Source organism: Nicotiana attenuata, chromosome 1 (genome assembly GCF_001879085.1).
Source record: "Nicotiana attenuata strain UT chromosome 1, NIATTr2, whole genome shotgun sequence".
Classification (NCBI taxonomy): domain Eukaryota; kingdom Viridiplantae; phylum Streptophyta; class Magnoliopsida; order Solanales; family Solanaceae; genus Nicotiana; species Nicotiana attenuata.
This window is the reverse complement of record NC_031989.1, coordinates 82,377,465-82,390,770: the sequence shown is the minus strand read 5'-3', so window position 1 is coordinate 82,390,770 and position 13,306 is coordinate 82,377,465. Positions and strand designations below refer to the sequence as shown.

General features: G+C 37.8%; 1 protein-coding gene across 1 annotated transcript; it reads right to left on the bottom strand.

The window, feature by feature from the left end:
- Positions 2,014 to 4,850, bottom strand: LOC109237845. Its single transcript, XM_019404237.1, has 2 exons — positions 3,719 to 4,850; positions 2,014 to 2,486 (listed from the first exon to the last, which is right to left on the bottom strand). Exons 1-2 carry the CDS (start codon positions 4,848 to 4,850, stop codon positions 2,014 to 2,016), a joined length of 1,605 nt encoding a protein of 534 aa, XP_019259782.1.

Here is a 13,306-nt window from a genome sequence, read left to right as displayed (position 1 = left end):
CAATTTGGTGGGATAATACCTGCATACAAATGATGAAGATGTATAGGGATAGGGGGTCTCCTTGTCGAATGTCTCTCGATGGTTCAAAGAATTTTATTGGTTTTTCATTGATCAAAATTGAGATAGTGGAGGTTGAGATGCAATTCATAATTAGATTGACTAGGGAGGTGGGAAATCCTAGGTTGTAAAGTGATTTGCGTATGAAGGACCGTTCTAGTCTATCAAATATTTTTTCTAGGTCTAGCTTAAGCATCATGTTTCCATGCGCCCTGACATGCGTTTGAAGGAGTAGGTTGATTCTTGTACTATGATTGCATACAACCTTCTACCGGTGCATTGATTGGGACTAATGAGATTTTTTAGGAAAGGGAGAATTCTGTTGATAATAGTTTTGGTAATCGTTTTATAGACGGTGTTACACAGGCTGATTAATCTATATTGGGATATGTGCTCAGGGTTTTTAACTTTTGGTATGAATGTGATAAAGGTGGTACTTATCTCACTTGGAATGGTATAAGATTCAAAAACATCTACACAAATTTGGATCACAGCGCACTTGGTTGAGTTCCAATGTTTGTGAGAGAAGATTGGATGGAGCCCATCCGGCCTAGGCGCTTTGAGGGGTTTAAACGATTTTATAGCTCTATGAATTTCTTCCTCTGAAATGGGCTTTGATAGTTAGCTTCTAGACTCCTCGGATAGAGCATAGTCAAAGCGCTCGTGGAAAGTTTTGTTGCAGACATAAGCTCAGATGAATAGATTTCGTGGTAGTGGTTTAGGATAATAGAGTTAATTTTTGTGTGGTCATATGTCCAGGTACCCACATAGTCATGTAATCCTAGTATATTGTTACGTCTTCTTCTTTGGATAGTAGAGGTGTGGAAGAATTTTGTATTTGAATCCCCCTCATTTAGCCATTTCACTCTAGATTTTAACTTCCAAAAATCTTCTTCGTGCTTTAGTACGAAATTAAATTGTTCTCGAACATTATTTTCAAGGTTTTGATGGAATATAGATTTATTAGAATTGTTTATATTTTGAAGTCCTTCTAGTCTTGCTAGGAGGATTTTTTTTTGTGTGTGGAAAATATTCCCAAAAATAGACTTATTCCAATCTTTGACATGGGTGGTGAAGTTTTTCAAAGCATAATAATATATGGAGGATTGGTTCTAGTGGTAATTAACAATATTGATCAAATCCGGGTAGCTGAACCACATGGTTTCCAGCCTAAATAAGTTGTTAGGCTTTGGAGTTTTTGATAGTGATAGTAGGAGTGGACAGTGATATGACTGTGTGCGTGGTAGGTGTATGATAGTGGAGTCAGGGTGCATGCTAAGCCATGATGGGTTTGCGTAGAAGCGATCTAGTCTTTCCAAGATTATACTATTTCTACTACTCCTTAAGTTTGACCAGGTGAATCGTGGGCCAGTAAACCCCATATCAACCATGTTAATATTTTGGAGAAAGGTTATTAGGTCATTTGCTCTATTATTATTTATAGGGTTTCCCCCAAATTTATCCACAGCAGAAGTAATCTCGTTGAAATCCCCACACAGGACCCAAGGCGGTGTATGGGTTACAGAAAGCTGTTCTAAATTCTCCCAAAGAAATTTTCTATTATTAAAATTAGTACTTTCACAAACAAGAGACGATATCCAGGGCTCGTGGGACTTACTTGAATATTTGCATGGATTTCCTGATTGGTAACTCCAATGGGGTCCACCTGAGCCACTTTGTGATCCTTCTACAGCATGATCAGTCCACCTGAATAACCTACTGCATCAACATGTAGCATATTAGTAAAACCTAGCTCCAACATTAGTGTTTCATGTGCTTCTTAGACAGACCATATTGGGATTATTCCAAGAGAGAATTGCTCTGAGATTTCTTCCGAACTCAGCCACATTTGCTCTCCTACAGTTCCATAGCAGTATCTTCATTAAGGGTATGTGTTGTGTTATCCTCTCTTGCTGATTCCTCGTTGGGTTCAGAGTAAGAGATAGTTGTTGGTAGTTATTGTATTCTTGTAGCGGTGCTTGTTCCCTCAGTATTGGGACCATCACAATGGAGTAAGATAAGGGGTCGATGGGGTAGATCCTCATGTTGATGCCCATCTCCGTGACTGGTGGGGGAACACTGATAAGGAATTTTCTTTAGTATTGTAGTTCCACCAGTAGGAATTGTGGCAAGAGTGGTACAACTTGTTCTTCCTCCTGTGGTTCTGGTGAAACGTGTTGGGGCGCCATAGTTGGTGATGAGCTCCATAAGTTGGGTGGTGGGGGTGTATTCCAACGCAGAGTCTGGTCTGCTGCTTGTTGTGTGGCTGCTGCTGCCTGCATGTCCAGGATCTGATTGTTGAGCTCCAGTGCTATGATTTCTTGCACTTGTAGTCGTTGGTGCGCATGCTGCATCCTCATATTTGAGTGGAGTCCTTGGGAGACATAGTGTGATAGAGTGGTCGTGTTCTCCATTAGCATGGTTACTTGCTTCACCATGAAATCAAAATTTCAGTACCTTGGTAGTTGCTGTGTTGGTGTGTCCTCCTGTTGTTGTGGTAGTGGGGTTTGTGTTGCTTGATGGTAGTAATGTTGGTGGTTGAGTTCGACGTTGTTTTAGTAGGCTAGAGGGAACTGATAGGGATTGTATTATCCATTCAACGGGTAGTGGTAACCCATCGGAGGGAATGGGGTTTGGAGATAGAAAGTTTAAGTGACTGAGTGTATTGAGTGTCCGTTGTACGTGGTAGGTAGTTAGTTGGAAAAGGGGGGTTGTTAGTAGCGCACGTCGTTGCTCAGGTTTGTCCTACTTGGTTCCCCATAGCTCCGGCGTGAGCTATTTCTCAAAGGTGAGCGAGGCATTTGCCAGTTGCAATGAGCGATATTGTTCTGAGTTTTGTGATGGTGTGGTTTGAATTTGGGTGTTGATGGTTTAAATAAGAGGATTGTAGGGAGGGAGGGCCTGTGTAGGTGGGGGTAGGTATTGATCATGTTGATGGGGGATGATGGGATTTAACCCGCCGGCACTAGTGCAATCTAAGAAGAGGGGTGTCTGTGGAGTTGCAGGTACCTGCCATGCATTAAATGCACTGTCGGAGGCGATCATTCCTAGTCTAGACGCGGGTGTAGTAGGGAAAATTATTAGTTTGATAGATTGGATAAATTTATCCCGGTTGGATATAATTGAATGAGCTTCTTCAGCAATGTTGTGTGGGCTTTGTTGCCTTTTTTGGGCCGAAATACTTGATAGGTCAGTTGTTTCCTTTGGGATAATTTTGGGGTCATTTATTTCAGGTGATTTAGTAGTAGGGTAGGGGATATTTGGAAGATATTTGGTGGAAAGTTTGTTTTTGGTTTTGGTTGAAAGGTCATTTTTAGATTGTAGGGGCGTGTTAGTGACTAGATTTTTAGTAGGGGTGTAGGTGGGGAGTAGTCATTACTTGGAATAGAATTGTCAGAGGTGTTATGAAGGGTGTTGTCAGTTTGTGTATTGGATAGGATAGAGAAAGGATTATGTGTATGTACTAAAGATGAAGAGTATTTGTTGTTAGTGTCTTTCCCATTTGTGGGTGATTTTTCACATGCCACGTCATGTATTGACGTGTATAAACTTGGTACAAGTGTAATTTTTGTTTCCGTTTGTGGTTGAGTAGGCTCTACTGGGGGAGTGGAATTAGGGTTGCGTGGCTTTGTCTTGGCGTCAGGATTTGTGATAAAATTACGTGTACTGTTCGTAGTGTTGATGTCGACTCTATTGCTTCTTTTGGTTTCTTCGTCAGTGTTGATCATTGATTTGTGCCTCTTTGACGACGGTGGTTTGACTCTCCTCTTCCTTACCCATTGAGCTTCCTTACGTTGATTGCCCAGTCCTGCGTTTGGTATAACTACTGATATTGGAACTAGCACTTGGTTTAGGTTGTGGAAGTTTACCTGCTCTTTGCCTTTTCTCTTTGGGTATACAACTGTTTTCCAAGGCCCTTCAGATGCTGATTTGCTTGTAATTTCTTCATTTGTCGTAGTTTCCTGGGATTGTGTCTTCATTGTACATTGGTTATGTTTATGCCCTAAGCATCCACATAGGGTGCATATTGGGTTTGTGTCCTCATAATGTATTTGCTGGAGGTGGGTTCCCAGTAACACTGATGTTGGTAGTTTTTTTCCTATTGGAGCAAAGATGCAGAGTCTTGCATATTGTCCTCTAGTTGCTTGTGCTGTGCAATTGTCAATTTTTGGTAGTGTGCCTAGCATTTGGCTGATCCTTTTTAGAATTGTAAAATCATAGAATTCAGTTGGCAAGTCTTGCAAACGTATCCATATTGTGGTTGTGATTTCTTTTGCTTCATATGGGTCGAACTTTGGCTCCCATTGTCGGATTGATAGGTATTGTGACCCAATAAACCATGGACTCTGTTGTAAGGCTTTGTTGTAGATTTCTTGTGATTCAAACTTTATGACGTAGAAATCATTACCCAAGTCTATCAGATTTAGGGCTTCTGCGGATCTCCATAGCCTATGTATTCTATCCCTTAGTTGTACATATCCTAGTCGTTTCCCAAGAAGTTTTATGATGATAGCTTGTTTCCATGATTGATATAGCCTTTCTTTATCTTGTGTTGAAATGGGTATGAAGTTTGGGTGGTTTGCTGGGTTTGTGTTTTCGTCTTCAAGTGATATATTGTTGAAGGCGTCGCATTCAAAATCCAGAGGTGTGGTGTTGTTGTCAGAGGGGATTAGTTTTTCCTTGAAGCTATCTTTTCCATGTGTCCCTTCCTTTGGTTTGTTTACGCCGCGAAGTAATTGGTCAGCCTCTTCATCATGCATCACTGTATCTTGCGTTGTTTCCATTGCTTCCATTGTCGATTGTGTGTGATTTACTGATCTTTCTTTCTCTCTAGTATGCATTTGGATTATAAGTCATTGTTTGAATCTAAATAAAAGGTAATGATAGACCGGAAGGGGACTTCACGGTTGCGGACGCCATGCAGCTATACCTCAAGTCTCCAAAAGTAGCTGAATCCGAGTAGTCTCGCTATGTGCCGTTAGGACCCACACCGGTATCTGCACAGGAAGTGCAAAAGTGTAGTATGAATATAATCGACTCATGTACCATGTAAGTGTCGAGCCTAACCTCGACGAAATAGCCTCGTCACTTGATAATAACGACAGAAAAATAGGGATAGAAATAAAGCAATCATAAAGACGGACCCGAAGGTCAACTACCAGAGAGCCCAGAATAACAAAGTCTCATATCACAATACTGAGGATAATTTAACAATCACAAACAATTACAACATATCCGATCTATTGCGGCTCGCAATCCAATCCAATCCCACCATACTATTATCTGTTCATATTATAATCCATCCTTATTCTTCATATCATTTCAATACCATTTACTTTCGTTGCGGAGTGCAACTCACCCCCAAATAATTTTCAAGTCATCAACATAAATGATTTAACAACAATATTTACAAAACATCAACATCAAGAAGGTGAATGTACAAGACAGTAAAGAACCATAGAATAATATCTAGCATCCCGAAATCTCAAACTTTACCAATTCATCAGTACATAACAGTTAAACATTTCACATAAGTACAATAACATTTTAGAGTGCATCAAATAATATAAGAACAATAAAAAAAACAGGTAAAATATGTAACAGTTAAAATATACAATTAGGGCAAGTAGAAACAGATGGCAAATAAGCAGAAATCATATTAGGAATGAACAAATTAAGACAAGTAACAACTAAATAACAAGTAAACAAAATAGCATAGAAGTCGAGTAAAAACATGTAACAATTAAGGCATATAACGAGAGATATCATGAAATAAATGCATGAAAATAAATATCCAAATTCCGCATGCTAAATACCATAACGGCGTATATACACTCGTCACCTCGCATATACGACGTTTCTCCACATAATTCACGTAACAATTAATTCAACAAATCCTAATTCCCTCAAATCAAGGTTAGACACAACACTTACCTCACTCCACGAATCAAAGCAATCAATCAACCACGGCTTTGGCTTTTAATTGAGCCTCCAAACCAACCAAATCTAACAAATTACCGATCAAATAATTCAAAATAAGCTTTAGAAACAACCCATTAATGAAAAATATTCAATTTTGATCACTTTTTAAAAAGTCAACACCGGGGTCGCTTGGTCAAAACCCGAAATTCAGACCAAAATCCAATTATCCATTTACCCCCGAGCCCGGTTATGTGATTTATTTTGAAATTCGACCTCAATATGGGATCTAAATCTCAATTTTACAAAATTCTCATTTTCTACCCAACTCCATAATTTCTACCATGAAAATCCTAGATTTGATATTGAAATCTCATGAAAAATAACGGGGAATTGAAAGAAAGTGAATTAGAGTTGTTTACCAATGATTTTGGGAAGAAAAGTCTCTTGAAAAATCGCCTCTAGAGTGTTTAGGGTTGAGAAATGGTGTAAAATAAGATAAATCCCGATTTTTTTTCTTTTACTCAACTGCAGATATCGCAATTGTGATGTCTTGTTCGCAATTGCGAAGCACAGGTCGCAAATGTGAACTGTGCATCAGAAGCCCAGATATCGCAAATGCGAAAACCCAACCTTCCTAAATGCGGTCAGAATCTTCGCAAATGCGAAAATGTTCTATTTTTGCCAGGCATCGCAAATGCGACCAAATTCTCGCAAGAGTGATCCTAGACAGTTCGCAAAATGCGAGGTTACCCAATCTTACGCCCTGCTAGCAAATGTGAATTTTTGTCTGTAAAAGCAAGGTTCGCAATTGCGAGATCTGCACCAAACACCAAAAGTGAATACTGCATCAGCAGTCCGCAAACTCTCCAAACTTATCTGAAACGCGTCTGAAACTCACCCGAGCCCCTCGAGCTCCAAACCAAACATGCACACAAGTGTAATAACATTATACGAACTCGTTCACGTGATCAAATCACAAAAATAAAATTTAAAACTACGAATCGAACATCAAAATGAATGAAATTTTCAAGGGAAACTCAAGAACAACTAGAACCACATCTGAGCGTTTGAATTATATCAAACTAACTCCGAATTGTACCGAATTTTGCAGACAAGTTTCAAATAGCAAAACGGACCTATACCAAGTCCCAAAATTAAAATTTGAACCCGACAGCCATGAAGTCAATTTACGGTCAAACTTAAAAAAATTCCAAACTTTCATATTACTAGCTTTCGGTAAAATAAGTCGAATCAACCTAGGGACCTCCAATTTCAATTCCGGGCATATGCTCAAGTCCAAAATCACAATACGGACCTACCAAAATTGTCAAATGCCGATCCGGGGTCGTTTACACAAAATGTTAACCGTGAACAACTCAAGTTATTTTTAAAGCCAAATATTATATTTTTCTTCAAATTTTTACGTAAAAAAATTCCGGAAAGACTCGGACCATCAAATGGAGCTAATAGAGATCTAGGGACACGAAAATAAAGACTAGTACTCAAAACGACCTATCAGATCGTCACACTTGTCATGGTTAAAAATAAATGGATGAGATTTAATTAACTAAAATAAAGGTCTTACTATAGTTAAAGTATTTAATTCCTTCTTTTTCTATTCCCAAATAATTTTCCAGCATTTTACCTCCTTGAGTTTGACTTTTTTGTAACTTAAATTGGTTTAAATGAAAAAAAAAATTATAACAAACCTCCCATCATGCAATTCTTTTTATACAATAGTTTATTCTCGCATAAAAGAAACAAAAAACGTAAAAAAAAAAAATGTAAACTTTGTTGAAAAAATACAAGAAATATCCGAACATTAGTCATGAAGGAACATGTCTCGTTACTGTAACTTCTCTTAGAAAGATTCTTTAGATTTTCTCGTCAAAGATCATCATCGACAACTCAGACTTACTAGTTATGGATTTTCTCAATTTTTTCTTGCTTGTTGTAGTTATAAGATTAAATTTGCTATTGAACGTAAACTTTTATTTTAAATTCTCAATCTCCTTCGGAATTATTTTTTTTGTAATGCCATTTATATAAACTCATGGTTAAAAAGCTTGGAAAATATTTGGGAATGAAAAAAAGAAGGAATTAAATACTTTAATCATAGTTAAGGCTTTATTTTAGTCATTTGAATCTCATCCATTTATTTTTAATCATGACAAGTGTCTCCAATCCAAGTAGGAACTTGGAGAAATAGAGAGACTAGAAAATGGAGGGAAGTTGGATCCCGTTAGTAGGCACACTATCATGCACTGCACCGAGAGAGAAAGAACGAAGAGAAAATATTTCAAAAGAATAAATTTAAAGAGCTGAAATATATCGGAGTAAAAGAAATTCTAAAGAAAAGGTTTATCTTTCTTTGCTTTAACTTTTAACTAATGTTTATTTCTTCATAATAAAATTTGTTTAATGATAAAATTTGTATTGTTGAAATAATTCAAGTATTTTCATCATTTCCTTGCAAGCAGGGCGAAGCCAGAATTTAAAGTTACTGGGTTCGAAATTTTAGTTCTTTTAAATTATTGGTTCTAAATTAAGAATTTGTACATATTCAATAAATTTCTTACGGCAAATATAGGATTTGGATAAAGTTACTGGGTTCGGCCGAACCCGTAACACATACTGTGGCTCCGTCCCTGCTTGCAAGTTATGCGTAGTACAAGTAGACAAATTTTATAATATAAATAATATTATATGATGATATGATTCTTATTTTAATTTGTATTGTAGTAGATAGCAAATTTTCAAACAAAATTGAAGATAGAGACGGTTACAAAATTTTCTCGGACAGTTAAGCTATGCTAAAAATTTTGCATGAACCATTGTGCCATAATTTTAACTTAACTCTGATACTCTTTGGTGTCGAAAATTAAAAAATTATTGGAAAGATATATAGGAGTTTCCGTGAGTTATTTTTTTTTCTTCTATTGTTTTTTTTCTTACTATATGCCTGATTTGACTCAAAATATATCAATAATAATATTTAAGAAAAAATAATATTTATATAAGTTTACTCATAAAATAGTAGAGTTGAATTTGTTACGTGGTTTATGGACAAGTGAACTGATTTGATCCAAAAATGATAAATAAATAAGATTAAAAGTAAGACTTAGTGTAACGATCCGACTGGTCGTTTTGAGAATTAGAGTCCCGTTCGACAGCTTAAGGTCTTGAGCAGCTTCATATTATGTGTTATGACTTGCGTGTATGGTCGAGTTCGGTTTTCGGATGATTCGGGGTCAATTTGGAAGAAGGATTCTTGTTTTAGAAGCTTAAGCGGTAAGAGTTGACCGGAGGTTTGACTTTTCTGTAGACGACTCCTAAATACCGTTTTGATGATTCCAATAGATTCGTATGATGATTTTGGACTTAGGCGTGCGTCCGGATTTGGATTTGGAGGTCCGTAGAGTAAATTGAAGCATTTCGGCAAATTGAAAAGTTGAAGTCTTGAAAGGTTGAGAGGTTTGACCGAGAGTTGACTTTTTTGATATTGGGATCGGATTGCGATTCCGAGAGTTGGATTAGTTCCGTTATGTCATTTGAGACTTGCATGCAAAATTTAACGTCATTCCGGGTTGATTTGATATGTTTCGGCACGAGTTTTGAAAGTTCGAAGATTTGGAAATTCATAAGTTCGATTCGAGGTGCAATTCGTATTTTCGACGTTGTTTGATGTGATTTGATTCCTCGACTAAGTTCTTATCTTGTTTTAGGGCGTATTGATATATTTGGTTGAGGTCCCGGGGGCCTCGGGTGGATTACGAATGGTTAACGGATCGGATTTTGGACTTAAGGAAATGCTGAGGAGTTCTGGACTGGAGCCATCGCAGCTGCGATGGATTTGGTTGCAGGTGCGACACCGCATAGACGAGGCAGTGATCGTAGAAGAGAAATAGGAAGGGCTGGACAGTGGTCGCAGGTGCAAAGTATTTTTTGCACCTGCGTGATCGCGGTCGCGGAGATGAAGACGCAGAAGCGGAAGCTGGCAGCTGTGTGTATGCTCGCAGAAGCGAGAATTCTTACGCACCTGCGCCATCGCAGGTGCGATGCCTGGGAATGCATAAGCGAAGGCAGCGCGGAAGCGGAATGTTTGTTCGCAAAAGCGAGCTTGCAGACGCGCGTTATTGTCCACAAATGCGGAAGACCTGGGCAGAATCATATAAGTCGAGGGTTTGGCCATTTTCTTCATTTTGAATTATAGACTTCGGATTCGGGCGATTTTTGAGGGTTCTTCACGTGTTCGACTGGGGTAAGTTTTCTTTATCCGAAATTTATCGTATTTCATGATTCCATCTTTATTTTTATCATTTAATTAGTGGTTTGAGTTGGGAAAAAGAGGATTTTGAGAAAAAAATTCAAAAATATAAAATAATGATTTGAAAGACGAATTGATATCGGGAAATTGATAATTTTGGTATAGTTGAACTCGTATCGAAATGGGTGTTCGGGTTTTATGAACTTTATCGGGTTCCGAGGTGCGGGACCGGGGGTTGACTTTTTAGTTTTAATTAAAGATTGAAGCTTTATTGTCCGGAATTGTTTCCTATGAGTTTTATTTATGATTTGAAGTTGTTTTGGCTAGATTTGAACCGTCCGGAGGTTGTTTCACTCGGGAAGGTCATTATAGAGTATCAATCTAGCTTCTTTGAGGTAAGTATCTTGCCTAAATTTATGGGGGGGGGGGGGGGTAGGGGGGGAACTACCTCTTAGGATTTGGATCATTTGTGTTAATTGTGTCATGTGAAGGCTGTGTACGCGAGGCGAGGAGTACGTGCTCGGGCTTATTTGTAGAAATTTTTCTGCGGGCTCTTAGGTTCTTATGTTCGTTGGATATGAAGTTGTTTTGTCATGTTAAATCCCCAATTTACTAAATTCACCCTTACGTGTCTTATTTGGAATTAATTGCTTCATGTTCTACACTTATTGCCGATTAAACTCTTATGTGCCTTAACTAAAGTTGTTACCTCTTTTATTGTCATGATATCCTTTCTGTAATTGCTTAACCTTAATTAAAGTTATTATTTTCACTTCCGTAATTGCTGAACTTTAATTGAAGTTATTAGTATCTCTTCCGTAATTTGCTTAACCTTAATTGAAATTACTATTAACTCTTCCATAATTGCTTAGCCTTAATTGAAGTTTGTCATCCCTTTCATTGTTGACATATTCTTATTTGGGGTCATTAATTCATGCTATCTCTCTTGTCGTCGAATTGTAATTTTGTGGAACATTATTATACATTATCTCTCCCTTGTTGAGCTATTCTTATTGAGACCATTATTCCCTATTGTGTCTTTCTTTGTGAGCTCGTTCTTCCATTCCTTTGTGTTCTGAAGTTCTTGTGATGATTTACGTGCCGTATTCTCGTGTTATTATTGTTGCTGTTGCTATTATACGTTGTGGTTGAGCCATGGGATCCTTATTGTGAGATTATGTTATTGTTTGGTTTCTCTGGCAAATTGTGATTTTGGGCACGTGAGGTGCGTTTTGTGATATGTTGTGATATTGATACGCATGCGGTGGTATAAGGATCATTGAGCCTGCTATTTATCACTATACCTAGAGAAACAAGATCTTGGGATCAAGCCATACTTAAATGATAATAAAGGAGTTATTGATCAATATATAATGGCAGGCCATGAATGCAAATATTCTCTGTAACGGCTGCCCATTTAATGTTAAAGGATATTCTTCATTGAATGTTATCCGATGACAAATATTCGATATGTTTCCGTTGACCATGTTCCCTTCGGGACCTATCCGGTGTCAGTTGTAATCATTGTCACCGGTACTGGTTATTACTTGATTCTCCTTTTGCCTGTCTTCGATTTCACGTGTCATATTATCATTCCATCATTTATTATAAACCAATTTTACCCTATATAGATAGTCTCCCTACTTTCAGGTGACATATCTTTGTATCACCGGGAAGGTGGTGAAGATCCCTTTCTTGGCGGGATATCTTCTGAACAGTCTCTGACGCTTGAAAGGATGCACGCCTTCTCGCATTTAATATCCTGAACACGTGTTGCCCTAGATTCAGTAATATTTTTGCCGGTTCTTGAGGAAATTGTCACACCTCCTTTTTCTAACCCGAAAGGGATATAAGGGAGTTTTTTTCAATTTAAGTGACAATCGAAACGGGATTATTTATCAAATTCAGAGTCGCCACTTGGGAAAATTTATGGTGTCCCAAGTCACCGGTTTAAAATCCCGAATCGAGGAAGTTTGACTTTGATTTACAGTCCGCGAACACAGAAATTCGGGTAAGGAATTCTGTTAACGCGGGAGAAGGTGTTAGGCATTCCCGGGTCCCGTGCTTTTAGCACGGTCGCTTTAATCATACTTGGCTTAATCAAATTATCTAATTACTTATTTTTGAACCTATGTGCATTTACCTCTTTCAATTAAGGGATTATCTTAAAACAGGTCACGCGCACGCGTACCCATTTATTTGGCGCATCAAAAATCATATCACGCGAATGTGTCCACAATTAATAACGCGTTATTATTATTAAGAAAGTTTAGTCAAAGTTGCGCGAACGCATACTCTGATTTTATTTTTAAAATCGTAATTATGTCACGCGAACGTGTACACAATCACGATAATATATTGAACATGCCTAAAGCAAACTACGAACATTCATCTTTTAAAACTAAGTTATAATATTAATGTGAGGGCCATAGATTAGGTGATTCAATTATGAATGGCATGCCTCAATTATTTCAAAAGATTGTATTCAATTAAAGTAAACTACGGTATTTGAAGGTTTGTTTATTCTAAGTCTGACATTTCGTTGGGGGCATGATTACAGAAAAGCATTGTGGAAAAGGCAAATCTAATGCTAAGCAGACTAAAATTGAATTCATGTTTTGTTTTCACGTGACAAATGGAAAGGTGAGGGACAGTTTGTAGCCAAATTGTTGTAATTCAAATTCAGGATTTGGGCTCAAATTGAGCCACTATCGCAACATCTTAAGCTGGCCACATGGCCCAATTAAATATTTTACATATTCTAGTGGGCACAACCAAAAGTCCACCAGGAAGGCAAACCCTCAGGCGAACTCACAATAAGCCTTAACCAAAACCATTTTCGACATTGGGCTCCTCAAAAGAAGCCCAAATAACAAAAGGGGAGGAGATAATTCATTAATTGACATCTATACTATTATAGACAAATATGAATCAGCTATACAATACTTTAATTTGCTTGAGAGAGGTAATTCAAAATAACGATTCTAGGCCTACTGATGATTGCAATGATTTAGTTAATAACAAAAAGAACTATCATCTCCTTCTTACACAAGATTAAAT